Source organism: Amphichorda felina, assembly GCF_050947745.1.
Source record: "Amphichorda felina strain 45539 chromosome Unknown scaffold_3, whole genome shotgun sequence".
NCBI classification, from domain to species: Eukaryota; Fungi; Ascomycota; class Sordariomycetes; order Hypocreales; family Bionectriaceae; genus Amphichorda; species Amphichorda felina.
In genome coordinates, this window is record NW_028145047.1 from 3,362,571 (window position 1) to 3,383,542 (window position 20,972).

General features: G+C 50.8%; 6 protein-coding genes across 6 annotated transcripts; 3 read left to right on the forward strand and 3 right to left on the reverse strand.

Moving 5' to 3' along the window:
• Window positions 1-518: 518 nt before the first annotated feature.
• Window positions 519-2,219, reverse strand: ACO1O0_003747 (uncharacterized protein; the record flags this gene model as incomplete). Its single annotated transcript, XM_083193190.1, has 3 exons — window positions 519-536; window positions 646-2,159; window positions 2,213-2,219. The coding sequence occupies 3 exons, from the start codon at window positions 2,217-2,219 to the stop codon at window positions 519-521; spliced, it is 1,539 nt and encodes a 512-aa protein (XP_083052247.1).
• A 6,233-nt stretch (window positions 2,220-8,452) lies between these two features.
• ACO1O0_003748 (uncharacterized protein) lies at window positions 8,453-9,202 on the forward strand (the record flags this gene model as incomplete). The annotated part of the gene is made up of 1 exon (XM_083193191.1): window positions 8,453-9,202. The coding sequence occupies one exon, from the start codon at window positions 8,453-8,455 to the stop codon at window positions 9,200-9,202; it is 750 nt and encodes a 249-aa protein (XP_083052248.1).
• A 2,358-nt stretch (window positions 9,203-11,560) lies between these two features.
• On the forward strand, window positions 11,561-13,652 carry ACO1O0_003749 (uncharacterized protein; the record flags this gene model as incomplete). The annotated part of the gene is made up of 3 exons (XM_083193192.1): window positions 11,561-12,051; window positions 12,164-13,202; window positions 13,251-13,652. 3 exons carry the CDS (start codon window positions 11,561-11,563, stop codon window positions 13,650-13,652), a joined length of 1,932 nt encoding a protein of 643 aa, XP_083052249.1.
• A 516-nt stretch (window positions 13,653-14,168) lies between these two features.
• HGT1_2 (high affinity glucose transporter) lies at window positions 14,169-15,413 on the reverse strand (the record flags this gene model as incomplete). The annotated part of the gene is made up of 2 exons (XM_083193193.1): window positions 14,169-15,342; window positions 15,406-15,413. 2 exons carry the CDS (start codon window positions 15,411-15,413, stop codon window positions 14,169-14,171), a joined length of 1,182 nt encoding a protein of 393 aa, XP_083052250.1.
• Window positions 15,414-16,477: 1,064 nt separating this feature from the next.
• ACO1O0_003751 (Gfo/Idh/MocA family protein) lies at window positions 16,478-17,809 on the reverse strand (the record flags this gene model as incomplete). Its single annotated transcript, XM_083193194.1, has 3 exons — window positions 16,478-17,037; window positions 17,125-17,523; window positions 17,581-17,809. 3 exons carry the CDS (start codon window positions 17,807-17,809, stop codon window positions 16,478-16,480), a joined length of 1,188 nt encoding a protein of 395 aa, XP_083052251.1.
• A 652-nt stretch (window positions 17,810-18,461) lies between these two features.
• ACO1O0_003752 (alpha/beta fold hydrolase) lies at window positions 18,462-19,183 on the forward strand (the record flags this gene model as incomplete). Its single annotated transcript, XM_083193195.1, has 3 exons — window positions 18,462-18,675; window positions 18,703-19,050; window positions 19,116-19,183. The coding sequence occupies 3 exons, from the start codon at window positions 18,462-18,464 to the stop codon at window positions 19,181-19,183; spliced, it is 630 nt and encodes a 209-aa protein (XP_083052252.1).
• Between the last annotated feature and the right edge of the window lie 1,789 nt (window positions 19,184-20,972).

Sequence of the window (20,972 nt, forward strand, 5' to 3'; positions counted from 1 at the left end):
TATATCGGCACGGGTTGTCTTTCGGAACCCGTGCTGTGTTTCCAACCAGGTTTTGTTTCATGTGTACATACCATCGGCGTCTATCTCCGCGCCACGCTGTAAAAGCATTTTGGCAACCGAAAGATGGTCATTCTCGACAGCCTTATGAAGTGCTGTGGCATCGTATTGATCAACCCAATCAATTTCTGCACCGCAATCGAGCAGGAGCTTCACCATATCATCATAACCTCGAGCTGAGGCTACATGAATAGGCCTTTCATGAGTTAAATTGGGTGCACCCACATACACCTCATTGTCGATAAGTGCCTGCACAATCCCCAACTGCCCGTGCGCGACAGCCTTATGCAGCGCCATATCACCGACCTGATCTGGAAAATAGGGGTCAGAACCAAGGTCGAGGAGGAGTTTAACAGCCTCCAGTTGTCCACCTGATATAGCAGCATGGAGCGGCGAGGTCTCGGTTTCGCCATCTGTGGGCGTCATGGGTGTATTTGAGGTTTTCAGTTGTCTTATCGCCTTCACGTAGCCGAGTCTTGCTGCCAAAACTAAGGCCTTGAAACGAAAATGGGAAGCCTCTGCAGCTTCGTCATCCGAGGCAGGAGTAAGAAGTGATGAGAACTCAGAATCCAGTAATAAATAGCGAACTGGCTCTGACTGTTCAAGATCTCTAAGCACACAGCTAAACTCGTCCTTGATTCCTTCGTGGGTTGTTAATTTCAGGTGTTCGGGCAATGAAGAGAGAACATAGTTTAGCAGAGGGCGGTCTTCAAGCAACTCGAGAAATGTCTCGTAGTTGTGCTGTTCCCATTGTGATACCTCGGCTTTCGTAATGCCTACAGTATCGAGAAAATTTGGCGATAGGGACCAGGCAAGATATCGTGTGTATATGGACGTGACCTCGTCATTCCCTTGCTCCGCGGACATGTAGAAGGGCGCAGCAATCTGATCCTCATTCAACAGAAAGTCTCGGACACTTTCATGGACCAGCTGGACAAACGGTCTTCTGATCTCTAGAAGGTCACCACAGACCATCCTGATGCGCCGTGTCAGGAATCGTACTCGGTCATCCAGGATTTGGATGCTGGGAATAAACTGCTCAGCCTCTGGATACGAGGGAATAATCATGGCATCTCCGATCTCTTCCAGTCTCAGTCGTTGTAGCGAAAAAGCTGCAAGCTCAAGGAGCTTCCGTCCCTGCAGGATCTCATTCGGTCGATTCTTGGCAAGTCGCTCCGTAATCTGGCGGTAGACATCTGTCAACTTGGGCGGCAACATGGTTTTGAGCTGATCAAGTTGAGATTTGCTGAACCCCTCTTCCGAAAGGCTCTTGAACTCCCTCAGAACTAGATCAACCCACAGAAAGACGCCTTCCGCGTGCTCTTTGATGTAGTCTTTGATGCCATCAAAAACAGTGGAATCAACATCCTCCTCTGTACTCATGGCGTCTTCAAGGATTTGCCCGACCTCCTGGTCTACAAACTTCTCGATGTCTGCTCGATTCTTGTTCTCCATGACCAGTGAGAAGTCAGTGAGTTTGTCCAAGTCTAGACCGGCAGCCTTTCTTGGCAACGGCCGAGTTGTCATGACGCCTTTGAAGACGCTCTGGGATTTGGTAGAGCAGTTAGATGCCATAGACCTCAGGATCAAGGGTAGTTCATGGTCATCTGACTCGTCCATGGCATCCAGAAGGACTACTATTCTTCCATCCCGCTTTATACGAGACAAGGTAACGAAAATCTCAATCAAATCACGCAAAACCCAACGAACCGTACCGCTCCCCGCTCGTCGCTGAGCACGATACTGTTCACGGAAAGCTGGGAAGAAATCGGGTTCTTGACTGAGTAGCTGATAGAGAATGGATTGGAGCATGATGGTGTGACTCGTCTCTCTTTGACCCCCACGGTAAGAGTAGAAGAAGAAGGCAACCAATGGTTCTTCGAAGTATTTCGAGTCCCTGACTGCCTTGACGATACTCTTTGCGAGGGTCGACTTGCCGCTTCCAGGTTTCCCCTGAATGAGGAGTAGACTAGATTCATCAGAAGATGCCCATTTTGCATAATGTTCATCTTCCTCTAGCCAATGGCAGGTGCTAGAGTCTGGATCCTGAATTGTTCGTGGCCGTGCATTGAAGTCTGTTGCGTAGAGCGTCTGAAGACAGTCTAATGGGGTTTCAGTATGGTTGACGATAAATGTTGAGACTTTCTACACAAACCTTGCATCTCCTTGTTCTTTTCGATGTAAATAATTTTGGCGGTCCTCGTCCTCTGATCCGAGGTTCTCGGTCTGGTATGTGGGGGCGTGCTGATAAAGATCTTGACAACAGGCTGCTGTGGGTTAGCTATCTCGGGTTCCCTCAACCTATCCAATAGTAACAGCAACTCATCCATAAATCTTCCTATTTCGTGGCCTAATATGTCCAATCCATCAATGAGAACGTAGAGGCGGTCGTCTTGCTGTCCCACGAGAAGGTGATACAACAGTCGAGCTAGGCTTTTTAGAATGGACATGTCTTGGGCTAAAGGCTGTGGCCGTAGCATCTCATGCATGGCTTCATGCCCTACAAGATTTAATAAGATTGACATGTCGCCCTCAGCGAGCTGAGATATGACTGCTCTGAAAATGCGGTGACCTTGCTCCAGTGGCTTGAGTCTTCTACTTGCCTCAGGCTCCGAAAACGATGGCGAAAAGCAGACGTATTTGGACCCGCGATTCTCTAGCAGCCTTGAAAGCTCAGAAACAATGGTCCAGTTTTCATCTTTTCTTTGTCCACCGAGCTGGAGGATTGTTGTTGACTTGTTGCCATCCCAGTCGGTGAAATCTGGGTTTTCAAAGAACCACCCGAGCTTTGCGGACAAATCTATCTCTTCGTTTGAGATTGATAAGCGTCTGTGTTCCCTGAGCTCTGCATCGGACAAGCCAATATGCGATAAGTAGCGGAAAATCTGGTCCGTTTCGACGGCCGCGAGTGACGCTGCATGCCCATGTGAGTATCTGTATCATGCTAGTGTTTCAAATATTCCTGGCTCACTATGGCTATGCCAGGTTTCAAAGGCCGTCGCTGGAGCAAGGCTACGTTCGCCAGAATATGCGTTCGCGTATGGCGATGCAACCAGAGTTTGAGTTTCCGCGGCGAAAGAATCAACGTCCTCCTTTGAAGATGACGGCTGTTGTTGTAAAATGGACCTTTTGTCGAGTTCAGACTCTGTCATATTTGTGAATTAGTTGGTCAGTTCAACCACTCAATTCAAAAGGAGATCATTACCTCTACTGGGAGAGACGTCAAGGTAGTCCATGATTGCTCCAATTACCGCTTTATATCCTGGGTCGTTGAAACTTCCAAACTTGCAGATTCCACGATGATCCGCGTTGATACCCATGATGGTCTCTCGTTTAACGTCTCCTAAAATTGCAGAGTTATACGGAACAACCTATCACATATATCAGATAGTGATCGTTTGATGAACTGTGCTACTGACTTTATCTTCGATTCCGTAGATGGTCGACATGGCCTGGGTCTCGTAAAACGAATGCACTGAGAAAGTGCCCTCGTCCAAAAGCTGGCGGAATTGCTCAGCAAGGGTTTCAAGAAGTTCACTATTTGGGGTCAACCCTCGCAACACCCTCTGATTGGACCCTTGCATGGCGAATTTAGCCAAGTTGGTAACTAGTAGTCCCCAAGCAGCAGAGTTGCTTCCGGAGTGTGGGGTTCCAAGGAAAACGATACCCTTCGTGGACTCGAAGATGGGCAGTAGCTTGGGTTGACGAGAGCCCTTGGACTTGACGAGAGCCTGAAAAAGTTAGCATGTCCGATGGGTATGAGTGCACGCCGTTGACGTACCACCTTGACTAGAATCCCCCCTAGGCTGTGCGCGACAAAAATGAGTGGGCGATTTGGCTTATCCCATATTAGTATTATGCCTGCTGGTAGGCTCATGGTCTTACTTGGGCTCGCCTCTCCTGCTGAAGTGCAACCATCAAGTCGTTTCCATGTCTCGAAATGTTTTGTTGGTTGTGAGGCCCAAAGAAGTTGGAGACGACGGAGTCGTATCCATATGTGAGGATCCGCGCTGTTTGCAACCTAGGATCTCTCGATAACAGCTCCAAGGGCCAAAATATGCTACTTGGCGGTTCTGGCTCGTTTTTCTTGTGTCGAAAGAGGCTGAATTTCTTTTGGGCTTGTGACGAGCCGCGGAATGTCCAGGTCTTCTCAGGGTGTCCTTGCAATCCATGCACAAATACAATGCTGCTCTTGAATTAGCCTTCTTATTTATGTATAGCTTCATTTGTAAATCATACTCCGACGTCGGCTCTGCAGGGGCCACAACGACTGACAGACCCTCCCTGGCAATGGTGGGCTTAGAGTCCATGGCAGCCGGCGCTCACTTATGGGTAATGCACTTGTCAGCAACAGAGCATATGTGCACAGACAAAGGAGGTTATTCAAGTGGCCAACTGGGCAGTGAGGCTGAAAGTCGTGGTGTCAGACACGTGACCGATGTAGATTGGTCCTGAGTTGATAGCTGTTGGATCGTTATAACGCAAGGAGAATTTGATCAACTTGAGGGGTTAAAAGCCAATTGTATAACGAATCCACGCTTTTCTCCAGGGCCCCCTTTCGGCTGTTCTTTACGTTCTTGATCGTCATTGATGCCTAACCCCGCGATTCTTAGTCATTGCAGCTGGGCCGACTCCTGATACATGTGGCCTGATGATGTGAGAGGGGACGCACTTTCAGCTTCGTTTGCAGCTTGCAACCCTCTTATTGGAGAGGCAACACGACAGCACGTGACATAAGTCACTTCATGATGCCAGTTTAACCCCACTTGCTCCCTCTTCCCCTGCTTCAGCAAGACGGAGGAGGCCCAAACCTCAATCTCACTATTTCTCTGCACAAGAATGGCATCCTACAAGTTTTGGAAGACACAGCCCGTCTCGCAGTTTAACAGCTCCAACCCGACAGTCGATGGCCCTGTACGGCGCATCAATCCGGCAGACATTCCCCCAGAGCCGGAGAAGCTGCTCCCAGGATATGAGTGGGCGACTCTGGATTTGGACGACGTGTCCCATCTGGATGAGGTTTTCCATCTCCTAGCAGGCCACTATGTTGAGGATTCCGAGAATGAATTTCGGTTTCTATATTCCAAGAACTTTTTGAAATAGTAAGAATTCCATTTCGTGGGCTTTGGTGACCAGTCCACTGATTGCTACAGCGCCTGGCAACCGCCTGGATATATCAAGAACTGGCATGTCGGAATTCGTGCTTCAGAATCCAAGGAGTTGGTTGCCTGCATTTGTGGCATCCCTGCGACCATCACTGTCAGACAGAAAAAGCTTCGGGTCACCGTGATTGACTACCTGTGTATTCACACCTCTCTGAGACGTCGCCGCCTTACTCCTGTCTTGATAAAAGAGATGACACGAAGATGCTACCAGGACGGCATATACCAGGCTGCCTATACCTCGGCTGCTGTTCTCCCAAAGCCAGTTGCGACAGCCCGCTATTACCATCGGCCAATAGACTGGTTAAAACTGTACGAAGTGGGCTTTGCGGCTATGCCTCCCGGCTCGACTAAAAATGCTGAAATACAGAGACTGGCTCTTCCAACAGAGCCCAGGATTGAGGGAATACGTCCCATGACAGTTCAGGATTTACCGCGTGTACATGACCTCCTCAACCGGTATCTGAAACACTTCGATCTTGCTATATTACCATCACAAGAAGAGGTACAGCATTGGCTAATGGGTGCGACGGATTCATCTGCTGGTGAATTTATCTGGACCTACGTTGTTGAGGATCCTGATACATTTGCTATCACAGAGTTTGTTTCCTTTTACGTCGTAGAGACCTTGACATTGAAAGACCCCAAACATAAATCTATCAAAGTCGCCTACCTCAACTACTACGCCTCGGAAGTAGGTTTCAGCCGTAAGAAGTCAGATCTTCAAGAGAGACTGACGGTGCTTATAAATGACGCGCTTATCTTTGCAAAGTCGGTGAGTTCAGCCAAGCTTCCGTATAGTTAGAAAGAGATTAACGATCGCGACATCATAGAACGGGGCTGACGTTTTCAATGCCCTAACAACTTACCATAACCACCTCTTCTTGGAAGAGCTCGAGTTTGCTAGGGGCGACGGCCAATTGCACTTCTACCTCTTTAACTATCAGACGGGCCCTATATGGGGAGGAGACTGGGATAGGCACCCAACAGCTAATCAAATTAAAGGCGGTATCGGACTCATTATAACTTGAGGAGAATTATTGTATATTGGGATACATGAGAAGACGATTGATTTAGGGAAGCAGTAGTAAATAGACCCTATATTCATATCTTTAGCAGCCCTTGAGCCAATGGTCCTGTCGCTTCTAATGTATTATATAATAGATTAAATTCTTTATTGAAAAGACTACTATCTTGGCGAATATGCAGATCATTGATAGAGATGAGGTCGTCGCGGTACCCCTCCTCGCGAGACATATACGCATGGGCTTAAAATGTGGCTAGGATTTTAAGAATAAAGCTGTCGAAGCTATAAGAAGACAATTGGAAAACATAAGCCTCCCTAGTAATTTGGTGGCAGGTATAGATCACAAACGAGTAGACGAAACTATGGCGCTCTATAGCGAAGGCTTTGGGAATAAATATAATGTCGGAGTACTAGGCTTGGTTATTTCCAAGGCTCATCTAAACATGGAGATATTCCGGCTCGAAAGGCTATTTCCCGTTCTTATCCAACTAGCCCTGTTTTGGTGGTCGAAAAGCTGGGGTTTCTTATTGTGAGAGTAGCTGTTAGATTCTAGCACACACGCATATTGCACATAGTCGCGAAGAGGAATGGGATGGATGAGTCGCCCCTGCGCCACCCAAGTCATTAAATGGGTGGGTAATCCAGCACAACCTGGGATCGGTAATACTCTGGCCTCCGAAGCAAGGACCGGGCAGGTTCCCCCAGAAGCGCGTCCAGAAGTAGGGGCCAACCTTATACGAGGGTTTGTAGTAGGCGCTCCGCAGCACTTGCTCCTCCATAGGGCACGAGGTTGGTCATTGTCGGCCGAATGTGGCGTTTTGTGCAACGCATCCACTAGTCTTGGGGGTGGTTATCCCATCTCGACTCTCCGGCATAGAGAAGGGGTTGGCCGGTACGGGGGACGGGAAAGGCCAACACGGCTCGGTCCCGGATCTAACGGATCGATCCCTGCTATCATGATTCGTTCTGACTTCTCCAGGGCATGGGCGAGGTATTATTCTTCCATATTGGGCCATATTTATAACCAATCGGAGCCTCATAACTGCATACGCGCTTACAGGACTTATACGCCCTTGTTATGACAGCTTGTCTCGCGCAACCGTTGGAATTACTAATGTAAGTATTCACACAAGTTCATAGTACATACAATAACATCCCCTCATCCATGCAGACTAAAACCGGGCAAGATTAGCCAGTTGAGGAAAAATACTTTCCCGCGCGAGATCAATTTCATGCTTTCCTCAACGTGATTATATTACTCTGTGTTGGCCCGCTTTCTCGGGTCATCAGCCGGCCGATTGTCAACCTCATCCCTCTACCGCCATGAGCACACCTATCTTCAACTCCCCATGCAAAACGGATGTCGAGAACTTTGGGGCTGTCAATTACGAGGGGGAGCCAGGGCAGGGACCACGGGAGCAGCCAGTACAGCTAGATGAACACGAGTCACCCAGGAACTGGTCGGCAAGCAAGAAATGTACGCCCGAGGAGAGAAGAGTTGATGACAGATCTAGCCGCAGCCGCCGCGACACAAAAAGACAAATCTGACCATTCTTCTAATAGGGATCTGCACGTGGATTTTAGTATTAATGACGGCGACAATTGCCTTTTGCTCTAGCATCTACACAGCCGCCATCACTTCCATCGCCGACGAGTATAGTTGCTCAACTACGGTGGCCATCTTAGGAGTCACTACGTTCTTGCTGGGGTTCGCTTTGGGTCCGCTCATCTTTGCTCCTCTTTCTGAAACCTGGTATGTCTACAACCAACAACATAACATGCTGCATAGTGGCCTTGAATTTAATGTAACGTGACGTACAGGGGCCGGAATACTATCTTCAGGGTTGTTCTAGGCCTGTTCGTATTGTTCCAGATCGGGTGCGCTCTCGCCCCCAACATAGCTTCGATGCTGGTCCTCCGTCTCTTGTCGGGTTTCTTCGGGTCTCCGACTGTCACCAATGCGGGGGGCTCCTTAACGGATATCTGGGCGCAGGACAATCGCTCACTGCCACTGGGCTTATTCTCAGCGGCCAGTTTCCTCGGACCAGTCATCGCACCAATAGTTGGGGGATTCATCTGCCAATACACCTCGTGGAGGTGGAACTTTTGGGTGGTGTTGATCCTCAGTGCGGCCTGTTACGTCGCCATGCTGGTGTTTCTACCGGAAACTTATCAGCCAAAGCTCCTACAGGACAAAACTACCAAGATGCGCATAATGTCGGGCGATGGCTCCATTAGCCACAGTACTCCTGTCAAGGAGAAGCTATATACGACCCTCACTCGGCCATGGATGATGCTCTTCACCGAGCCCATCCTGTTTCTTCTGTCCTTGTATATGGCTTTCGTATACGGGATTCTGTATCTAGACTTTACGGCATATCCGGTTGTCTATAGAGAGACACGTGGTTGGCCCGCTGGCATTTCCAGTCTCTCCTTTCTCGGCATTGGTGTCGGCATGGCGGTGGCGACTCTGGGGTCCTACTATGTTAACCGGATCTACGCCATCTATACTCGCCGACTCGGCGGCCCTCATCCGGAAGCTCGCCTGCCCCATCTGGCTGTCATCTCTTGGCTGATGCCCATCAGCCTCTTTTGGTTTGCGTGGACGGCATCGCCTCCGGTGCACTGGAGTTCCGGCATTATCGCGGGTATCCCCTTTGGATTCTGCTTGATCCTGCTCTTCCTTGGCATCACGTCATATCTGACCGATTGTTACGGCCCTTTTGGGGCTAGTGCACTGGCTGCCAATGCAGTTCTGCGTTCTCTGTTTGGAGCAGTCTTTCCCCTCTTTGCAAGACATATGTACCATGCACTAGGCGTGTCATGGGCCACCAGCGTCCTTGCTTTTGTGGCTTTGATCATGGCCCCCTTACCCTGGGTCTTTTACCGATTTGGGCCGCGTATCAGAGCTCACAGCAAGTATCATCTCAAGACTAGGGACTACGATGATAGGTAATATGGCGAGGGTGGCGAGTATAATGGCTCGCTGCATGGTGTTGATTTTGGATGAAAAGTATTTAGGGACAGAGAGACCTCGTTTATATACCTATAACATTGGGACCTCCCCCTTCACCGTGGCTATGATAGTCGATTAGCATCGTCCTCGACCATATACCTAATGTAATCCGCTAGAACAGAAATGATTATCCTACATTTCTTTCTTTATACAAACCTTTATCATGCTTTTACCTCTAGTGGTCAACTATGGCAACGTTTTGCCTAGCGGCACCTAGTGATGAGGAAATGCGCCCTCCAAAGTCGAGATTAGGTTGTTAGACTTGCAAGTGAGTATTGACTCTGTGTATTGTTATAGAGCCATCAATTAAAGACTCAAAAGCTCACAGTCAACCTCGGGGCACCTATTAGGATAAGACGAGTAAAATGCGATCTGCCCCGGCCTTCATGCGTCGAGTGCCATTCCACAGGTCGCACCTGTGACGGTTACAGTGAAATGCCTCTCGATTTGAAGGCCGAGAAGACCGAGATTGAATCAAGTCATTATCACAACGAAAATGTCATAAGAGCAGAGAGCTGCGACAGTTACCACTCTTTCACCACGGTCAGTCCGTATCAGCCAAAAAAAATGGCCCGCGAAATACCATGGCCTCATTTTGCAGAATCCTGGACCGTTTATGACCTTACCAATGACTGGGTCAGCTCAGGCAGAGGCAATGTGCTTTTTCGAGTATATTTCGATCAAGCATCTGAATGAATACTACCCCTGCGAATCATGGCGGAACTCTCTCATGTTCTTCTCCCAAACAGTGCCATCAGTGCGGTATGCCGCCATTGCTCTTGCCTTGGTCCACCGAAACTGGCTGGATCGCGATTCTAGCGACCGTGTGCATCAACCACAATCCTTGAAAGACTGGCTACCGGATGAGGCTCCCTTGCTGTACTATAACAGGGCCATTCAACTTCTCCTGAACCAGAAAAGTGGTGATAGCACCGAAATAACAGCCGTCACTCTTCTAGTCTGCTATCTCTTCATCTGCTTTGATCATCTGGCAGGCAACTATGTACAAGCACGGAAGCACCTACGCGGAGGTGTGGAGCTCTCACATAACGTCGACAAGGCTATAATGAATAACAACAGGACTTTTGACGATGCCAAACCGTTAGGGTTTCGTACGCTTATCTGCCAGGTCACAAGATAGATCCGCCGTCTCGACATGCAGGCTGTAACATTCCTGGTCGATTGGATCCCAACCGACACCCAATAGACATTCATGTCCCAGCTTCCACCCTCCGACAGTGCCTTTCGGTCTCTTGACCAAGCCGCCGACGACCTCCAGATCCTCGTCGCTCGAGTAATGAGACTACGCAATATGGAGCAGCAAATGTCCCTGATTATTAAGATGCTACCGTCATCTTCGTCAATTCAGGATATCATTCTCGGGCAGCTGGAAACGTGGTCGAGTCTTTTCTAAAACATGCTGCAACAACGCAGCTCCTTTGAGACAGACTCTGAAATTTACCCGCTCGTATCACTGCTGCGCCTACAACATACTATCACATGGAGTCTTCTCCGTATTTACGGACCTGGCAGGGAACTGGAGTATGATGACTTCCTGCCCCAGTTCCAGCAATGCGTGGCCTTGGCTGGCGATTTAGCGGTGGCACATGAGCGGTATTCGGGTTCGTTAAAGCTAACTTTTACGCCGAAGATTGAAATTGTTCCCGCGCTTTATATAATCGGGGTCAAATGCCGGCATCCCGCGGTCCGACGCGAGGTCTTGAGTATCTTGCGACGGCAACCAATACGGGAGGCGGTTTGGGATAGCATCTCTGCTGCTAGGGTGGTTGAGCGGGTACTTGAGATTGAAGAGGGCGGGTCTGGGGAGGGGGGGATGACACAGAGCATGGAACAAATTGCTGTGTGGCAGACAATCGAGTCTCTCTCTTGGGTACATGTCGTCAATGGAAAGTCTCCGGCCAGTATAGGTATTACGTATACGTTCTGCGCGCGGGAAGGAACGTATATCGAGTCTCTTATCATATAAAAGGCTACAGTGAGGCCGTATCTCTCTTAGAAAAATCCATCAAGGCTTTTTGATACCTTTTTGGTTGAACGCCTAATCCGTATAGCAGGCGTGTTGGGTTTCCCGCGATCGGAAGATGACTCAACGCGAAAATGCGATTGTTCAGGCCCCCATTTGAATACTTGGGGCTGTTGGCTGGCTTCGATCCATCCTGTTCCCCCCTCTTTTTGTTTCCCCCAAGTATCCGTAGCTGCACTCTTCCTTACATATACTGACTGGCAATTGCACTTTGCTCACAAACCCCAACACCAACGCTAACGCCGCCATCGACTATGACAAACGCCACAAGGACGCTGAACGGGCAACCGTTTATTCGGGCCCAGTTTGAGGCCCTGCTCAAGCGGCGATTGTTCTACACCGAAGCGTTCGAGATTTATCGCACCGCACCCAACTTTCAGGGCGACAATCGAGGTCTCTTCGACTACGGCCCTCCGGGCTGTAGTCTGCTGAATAACATCGTCAATGAATGGCGAAAGCACTTCGTTATCGAAGAGAATATGTTGGAGATTGATACGACTGTCATCACGCCGGAGCCAGTCTTAAAAACCAGCGGCCATGTTGACAAATTTGCCGATTGGATGTGCAAGGACCCTGTCAAGGGCGAGTATCTCCGTGCCGACCATCTCGTTGAGTCTGTTTTGGAGACAAGGCTGGAGAAGAGCCGTGCGCGCACCGCTGATGGGAAGAACAAAGCGGACAAGCTGGACGATGAAACGGAAAAGGAGTTCGGCGAGATTCTGGCCAAGGCACGTCCTCTCTTTACGTGCCCCTCCCTAGGGTTTCTAAGGGCTGACATTTATCGTTCTCAACGAGAAATAGATTGACAACTATGACGGACCTGCACTCGGCGAGCTCATCAAGAAATTCGATATCAGAAACCCGAACGGAAATGGCGAAGTGCAAGATCCTATTGCCTTCAATCTCATGTTCCAGTCTACGATCGGCCCAAGTGCTGCGTCGCCAGTGTATTTGAGGCCAGAAACCGCCCAGGGTCAGTTTTTGAACTTCCGCAAACTCTTGGATTTCTGCCAGGGTACTATGCCCTTTGCATCTGCTTGCATCGGCAAGTCATATCGCAACGAGATATCACCGCGTTCTGGGCTCTTGAGAGTTAGAGAGTTCCTTATGGCAGAGATTGAACATTTTGTTGACCCGGAGGGAAACAAGCGTCATGAACGTTTCTCTGAGGTAGCTGATATTGAACTACCCTTCTTGGATAGGAACACTCAGCTATCTGGTAAGACCACCTTGACGACCCTGTCTATCAGCAACGCGGTGGAGACGAAACTCGTGGATAACGAGACGTTGGGATATTTCCTTGCCCGCGTGTATCTCTTCCTTGCCAAGATTGGCGTTGACAAAACCAAGCTGCGATTCAGGCAGCATCTTGCTAACGAAATGGCGCACTACGCCTGTGATTGCTGGGACGCGGAGCTACTCACTAGCTATGGTTGGATTGAGTGTGTGGGGTGCGCTGATCGAAGCGCATATGACCTGTCAGTTCATTCGAAGGCGACTGGCACTCCTCTTGTGGTCAAGGAAGCGCGCTCCGTGCCCCTGGAGGTTACAGAATGGAAATTCAGTCTGCAAAAGAAGCTTGTCGGCCCTCTATTCAAGAAGGATGCCAAGAAGATCGAGACGGCAGTAGCTTCACTACATCAGGACACGCTCAAGGGGCTAGCAGCTGAACTAGCGAGAAAAGCTGTTATCACTGTTCCTACTGAGCTACTGAGCGATGGCAAAACATCAGTTGAGCTGTCATCAGAAATCTGCTCTATCAAAAAAGTCACACGTGTTGAAAACACGCGGGAATATATCCCCAACGTCATTGAGCCATCTTTTGGAATTGGTCGTATACTATACAGTGTGCTCGAGCACGTGTTCTGGCACCGACCGCAGGATACTGCTAGACAGGTAGGTCCAAGTCCTGAGCCCTGATTACCTCTTGCTAATTTTTGAAAGGTTCTTTCATTACCAATTCTTGTCGCGCCCACAAAGGTGCTCATTGTTCCGCTCTCGCACAACCCAAGCTTCCGGCCCGTTGTCAAGTCTCTTGCTAGCCGCCTGCGAGCTCTTGGTATTGCCAATAACGTTGATGCCTCTGGAGTTTCTATTGGGAAGCGGTATGCGAGAAATGACGAGCTCGGAACACCTCTTGGTATCACGGTAGACTTCGATACCCTCAGTGATGGAACGATCACCCTGAGAGAAAGGGACTCTACTATACAAGTGCGAGCTTCAGAGGATGAGATTATAGAAGCCACTAAGAATCTTATTTCCGGAACCGAAGGTTGGGAACAGGTTTCTAAAAGGTTGCCAGCATTCACTAGCCAGGGTCAGGAGGGCCAGAGTCACGGCGAGTAAATTGGAGTGATTATATACGGAAAGTCAGAGGCATAGGATAAGAAATTCTCGTGGGCTAGGAAAGAATGATTGTTATTGTTTATGTGTAAAAATGAAAAGAAATATTAGTCCCGGACCTCGCTGAGTATATTTGAAATTATACCACCCTTAGTTCTGGGTTCTTGAACCTCCTTAGCTAGATTGAATATGGGCTATTATTTATTATGTTTCAGGCACAGTTCTACTATATTTTATATTCTCTTTATATATATTTCTTTCAGATCTATTATGGTTTTCATGATAGCTTTTAGAGAATTAATCGTATTGATAGAAAAAAAATAGTCGATGATTCCTCTTATATGTACTCGAGGTCATAGCTGCTACTTGCAATCAAATAAATCAAGCCAATAACATTGGTACTGTTATTTATATCGCAGAATTTCTGATCGTGTAAAATTCTATCAAGTTTGATCCGTGCCCTAGCAAACCTAAACCCGAAACCGCCCTGTGATATTATTCTACCGCTTCGTTTTCTAATTACGCGAGCTGTTTACGTAAATCGTCTACCACAGCGGGCGTATCATCCCTGACAAGCTTATTCTGGAGCATCGGCCGACGGGTGGTTGCATCACTCTCGAGGAAGACAAATACATTTCGGTCGCGAGTAAAGAGAAGGTCCAGCTCCTCTAGCGTCCGCGTAGCCGTCTCGGGGAAGAACAGGTAGCCAAGGAGGGCGCACAGGAAGTTAATGCCACCGAAGATATAGTACACCTTCCACGACGCGGCGTTGAGCGCCTCGGGGATGTAAAGCCCTAGCCAGAAGTTGGTCATATAGTTCATCGAAGTCGAGAGCGAGGTGCCGCGGGCACGCGCCGCGATGGGGAATACCTCGCTCTGGTACGTCCAGGGAATGCAGCTATTAAGAGCACCGAAAAAGAACTGGAAGAGAAAAATAAAGGCCAGCGCCGCGCGGCCGGCTGAGGCATTGGCGAAGCTAAACTCGACCGATTGAGTCGTCTCCTCGAAGTGCGGCGCGCCATAGCGGACAAGGATGCTGGCCACGATTACAAGACAGACACCCATACATGCGTGACCGAGGAAGATGGGCTTTCGGCGCCCGTAAAAGTCGAGCATCATGGTCAAAGAGAAAGTGCCCACAACCAGGACGGCCGAGCTGATGCCGTTGGCGAGAAGCGACGCCTCGGGCCCGGCCTGACCTGTCTGCGAGAACACCTTGGCGGCATAGTAAAGCACAATGTTTCCGCCCGAGAGCTGCTGCATCGTCTGTATTCCCATGGCGAGGAGAGTGCGACGGCGAAAGTCTCTCCCAAATAGGAGTTTCAGGTACGACGGGGAAGCCGGTGAGGATTCCAAGCCGACGACGGCCTTGATCTCTTCCACCTCGGCCCGCACAATAGGGTTGTCGGTGTCGCCTTTACCGTGGAGCTTCGCCAGAACCTGGGTGGCCTTGTCCTCGAAACCGTGTTGAAAGAGCCACCGGGGAGACTCTGGGCGGGACATGGTGAAGAGCCCAATCATAACACCGGGGACGAGCTGCAGCGCAAAGCAGAGACGCCACGAAGCCGTGCCGCTGATGTTCAAGGCGCCGTATTGGACCCAGTAGGCCACAAGAACCCCAACCGCGATACCCAAGTTGAGAGTTGCAGTTACTCGGCCGCGGATGTGGGCGGGTGCGATCTCGGCCGTGTAGCTGCATGTACGAAGCCGATGATCAGTTCAAGTTCCACGTCATACCGGTAAGAGAGATGCTTACAAGGACATGGTCTGGAACAAGGGGCCCGCCCCGACTCCGTTGAGCACCCTTCCAGCAATGAACATGGCCCGGTTCTGTGCGGCCACGAGAATAGCCTGCCCGACGGTGTAAAGAACAACCGTCACCATAATCGTCTTGCGGCGGCCGAGGCGATCCGATATAAAGAGCCCTATGAGAAGGGACCCTACAATCTCTCCCGCAATCAAGCACACCGTCATAAGACCCTGGAAGAAGGCGCTTGGGGTACCAAAGTAGTCGAGGAACTGAGGCATGGCCAGGATGCCGCCCATAGATCCAACTTCCCAGCCATAGGCAAATCCCGTGATGGATATGGGAGTGCAGTAGTAGAGGACAAGGGTCCACGAGATTGACACCGGTTCAGCCATTATGGAAAAGAAATTTGAAGAGTGGATGAGTCTGGTGGCAAGCACAATGAACGGGATACTTATATAATATTTGGTGCATGGGAACGAGTACAAACCTCGAGTCTCCTTTGATATCCATCCGGGACCCTGTGGGCTGTGCTTGGGTGCTAGACCTTTGAGTATGGAGATGACTGTGGGGACTGGGGAAGTCCGGGGACTCCAGAGACAAATCTGCGAGGCGTCTGTCCCAGTTCCATGTCTACGGTTCCGTTGATCCCCGCGCAGCGCCGGAATAGTGCTTCCCCGGCCTAGCCACTTCAACTTCACGCCAAGTACTTGTCTATTAATCACAGGCCCTTTCTCAGTCCGGTCTAGTAGCCTTACCAGTCCCCGGGCTGTAGTGGATTAATAATTTTCGTAATCTGCTAAGGCAAGTTGAAGCTCCCCAAATGCTATGATTACATTAGCGTTCCCTGGCAGACCGCGACGATGGATGGATAGATCGTGTTCATGGTTTCTTAGAAGCTTACTACATACATATGGTATATACTTTGGACATAGAGTTTGGCAGATTACAACAGGTTTTAATATTTGGCTAGAAGCATCGTGGATTGCGGTCCAGTGCGCAATTGTATCATACCCTATAGCAACCTCTTCCACCACCGGTCCCGGTATGGTGGTCGAGGAAAATTGAATACTTTGGCTCGTCATTCCATGTCATTTTCCTTGTACATAGCGTCGATGAGCTGATGTTTCTTAACTCCGTAGTCAAAATCTGGGTACCACACATCATCCCCAGCCCTTGCAGACGCAAAGGCCTCATATAGCCGTGCCATGTTGCGCGCTGTCTCTGGCAGTTTCTCAAAGTCGTCCTCGACGACGTCGAGCTCAGTGAGGGTGTCTGTCTGAGCGTTGTATACCTCTACCTTGAGATGGTCCGCATCCCGGTTCAACGACCACGTGTTGACCATGTCGTCATAGCTGGTGACGCGGATCTGGCCCGTGGTACCAAAGATTCGCCAGTCCAGCGTTGGCATCCGAGGTTTTCCGCCGGCCGGTGCCTTGATGGTGGGAGAGGACGCATTGTCTCCGCGGAGCGTGTATGTGAGCGCCGTCCCAGAGGAAAGCATTGCATTGAGTACGATGTGGGTAGGGGAGTCGTTTGGCCGCGCCTTGTCCACCACCTGGTGGGTGATGGGGTCGATGATGGACACGGTGGGATGTTGGTTGACCAGGAATGAACGGTGGTGCGAGATATCACCGAGAACTAGTTAGGGGGGCGGAGAGTGTCAGTGGATATTGTCATGTTGGCTCCGACAAGATGTGTTTGAGCACTCCAGAACGTAAACCATACCTTCCATGATAAACTCCATCGAGTGAGAAAAGATGATGGTGTGCAAGCTGCCGCCAATCTTTCTGTTGGCAAAATAGTCGATGGGCGCAGGAAGAGAGGCTCCACCATATGCCTGGCCGACCACCGTGCTGCTCTCGAGCTGGCCAATGTCGCCGCGCGCGATGATCTCCCTGAGCTTGCGTGCCAGGGGGTTGTATCTTCCCTGCAGTCCAACGACGTTCCTGCTCCCGTGGGCTTTGGCGAGGGCGGCCAACTCTCTTACCTTGGCGAGGTTGGCCTCGACTGGCCACTCGACAAAGACGTCCTTGCCAGCCTTGATAGCCGGTAGGAGCGAGTCGAGATGGCGGTCGACGCGGATACAGCTCACGACGAGGTCCACGTCGGGGTCAGCGGCAATGTCTGGTTCCCAGTCAGAATAGGAGATGGATCGCAGATGCATGCAGTGCCCAGACGTACCCTGTGGAGTGCCGTAGGCTTTGACAGTATTGGGATCCAGGCCATAGGCCTCGATGGCTTTCGACGCACGCTCGGCCGAGCTATTTTGCAGGGCCACAAGCTCGTACCTGTCAGACGAGGTCAGGTAGGGGAGATGGCCTGCGGCGGCCCAGTTGGTACCCGTCGGAGTTCCGGCAAAGGGTGCATTGAGTCCGATGAGGGCAACCCGGATCTTGCGGGCTGGTGCCATGGTTAGTATTGTGGGCGTGGGTATTTTAGCCTGGGAGCCTGGAACGTTCAAGGTTCTAAGCCAAAGAGCCCTGAGTGAAATAAAAAAGATTTATGTTTGCCGGGATTGGTCTGTATTGTTTTTTATTTATTTATCTGGCAGATGTAGCACATTTATGATATGAGTTGAGATAAACTCGTGCGCAGTGTCTTATAAATCATGCCCTCGTAACAAATGCAGTGTCGGACAACTATGACATCAATATGCTACGTTCAAAGGCCCAAATCAATGGCATTACCAATAATACATCTTAAATGGCGTGAAGTCATTGACATTCTTATCTAGTGACATGCTGGTCCGCCTGCTGGCGTCGGAAAAGCCCACTTTAGCACGTCGTGGCACGCGGGTAAACGGTTAGCCGCTGGGAGCGGGAATCCAATGAATCCATATCCTCTGCACTTGCTGACCTTTGTACTCAAATTGTCAAGACTGGCGATGTGTCCGTTAGCGGCCGGGCTCCGAAGTCCCCGTCTCCCGTTAGGGCCGCTTGTCAATCGAGTATATGTAACGAAGGACCAAGTGCTCGCCTCAAAATAGGCAAATCGCCTTTCGGTCTAATCTTCTCATAACTGCGGCCGTGGCTAGGACTCGGAGGACTCGAAAGAGGAGCAACATGGGCTCACAGCAGGCGTGTGCCGGCCAACAGAAAGAGGCGGTCGTCAGGTCAATCAACTTCCAGGGTATTAAGGTCACCTACGACACATACGGCACAGGCAACCAAGCTTTGGTCTTCGTTCACGGCTGGACTTGCAGCAAGGCGCTATGGTTGTACCAAGATCCGCTGTATACCAAGCACCATTCCATCCTCATCGACCTCCCCGGGCACGGTGATAGCGACAGACCTGCCGATGCAGATTACAACCTCGAGCTCTTTGCCCGGGCCGTTGGCGCCGTCATCCAGGCCGAGAGGGTCTGCCGCGCGGTCCTCATTGCGCACAGCATGGGAGGGCCTGTCTCGACCATGCTCCTGCGGCTCTTTCCAGATGTGGTCGCCGGTATCGTCTACCTCGACTCGTTCTGGCAGATGCCCGAGAACTACTTGACCATGGCCGAGCGAAGGGAGCTCGGCGAGCACCGCTTCGAGGACATCAACTTTATCAGAAAGGTTGACGAGCTCTTCGCCGACAGCACGCCGACCTCGGTCCGGGATATGGTGCGAGGCGTCATGATGGCGACGCCCAGGCATGTGCGCGTGTCGGCGTGTACGACCGAGTCACAGCCACATGCCTTGCCGTGGGAGACGACATTTTCCATCCCCGCGCTCCAGCTCGCGGCTCCGGGAGCCACGACCGATGGATATTGGTATCACCATATGCCCAGGCTGGAGGTGCGTGAGCTGTCAGGGGTGGGACATTTTTTGTTCATGGAGGACGCGAAGAGGGTCAATGCCGAAGTGGAAAACTTTCTAATCGAAAACAAACTACTTGTTTGACCAGTTTGGACATGACTCTGTGCACGTATTGTTGATGGTCAAATACTCAAAGCTGTATTATACTACAGGTCCACGTCTTCTGGCAGCAATCCTGCGTCGAAGAACCCCAAGTCGTGCATAAAATTTGATGTGAGAGGCCCGTAGCCCGTCTCCTGCGTAGCCAACTCCTTTAGAAGGCTCTGGATTGCCCTGGCATCGTCGACGCTGGGTGCCATAGGGGCCGGGTTCATGTTGAGAATACCACTCTCAGGGCCCTGGAATAAGGCACTGCTACCCATTGAACTGGATCCTGGGGTGAGGTAGTCGACAAAGGTCTGACCGCCTGTATCGCCCATTATACAAGGCTGCGTTGCTGGCGCTGCTACTGGCTCAGCGAAGCCAGGGTCGTGGGGGAGAGAATTACTGGTGGGGGATGCGTGTTGGCGACTATCGTTGGCCAGGTCGGAGACATGGATGGGAAAAGGCTGAGGGCGACGGCAAGGTCCAGGGTGGACCGGGGCTGGGCCAACATCGAAGGCGTCATGAATCACATGCGCTTCTTCATTAATACGCGTACGGATGTCTCCCTGATGCGCCACTGTCCATGAGCATAGCTTGTGGTGAAAGTCCAAAACACCTCGTGAAACGAAGCGGCCAAACGCCTGGCTGTATGATGCTCTCGCACATGGTTCGGTCGCATGTCGGGTCGAGCTACCCCCATTGACTGATATAATGTACTGGGCAACGGCATCGTAAATGAGGAGAAGGTTTGCCACTGGTGGTGTTGAAGGTCTAGTGGTATTGTCCGAAGAGCAGTACTTCGGAAGCTGATGGCGCCATTCATCCAAGGCCAGGGCTTGGCGGCCTGGCGAGGAGGAGGGTGGACTTGTTATGGTTTCGTTGAGGATGGCCACGACCTTGGCAAGGTGGGTGAATATGCTCAGGGCACGTGTCGGACGCTGAATATCAGTACACTCCCAGGATCCCTGATCCCATTCTTCAGGACCATCTATTTTAAAACAGAGTGCCTCGTCTATGAGCTGCGAAGCCAAATGAGGAGCGGCCCCGACGTAGGCGGACGTGAGCGTGTCGAGGATGAAGGCGCCCAAGAAGGGCCGATTTGATGTTTGTAGGTCGCTGCAATATGAACGGAGCAGCAGTAGAGTCCTCACAGCCCGGCCAACAATTAGGTAGGCAACCTTCCATTTGGCACGATGCATGCTGGCGATGCTGAGTAGTAGTAGCGCCCTCGCGTGGTCGAGGGAGAGCATTTCATCGTCTTGTGGCATCATACCAAGGGCAACACGATAACTATGAGAGCTACTCTTGTGTACTGAGGATTCAGAGTCAAACTCTTGCTCTGGCGATAGAGACGAGGCTACAGCAAAAGCTGCCCATAGAACGGACATTTCTCCACTCGTACAGCTCGAGCCATCCTGATAAGATGAGAGAAGGCGAACCACATCGTGTTTGGGCACAATGGGGAAGCAGCAACTGCTATACTTTGTGTAGATGGCCAGCAGGGCCCAGGGGTCATCCGGTAGCTCCGGCGGTAGATCTGGAGGCTCTGGTAATGCGTCTGCTGAGGATATAGACGAGACCCTGGCGCACATCTGGGCCGGGAGAGCCCAAGGACGTGTCGGTCGTGTTGGATGGGTATCCCTGACCTCTTCGATTTCCTGCCTCGTCCTCTGGCCCAGCCTATCGTCGGCC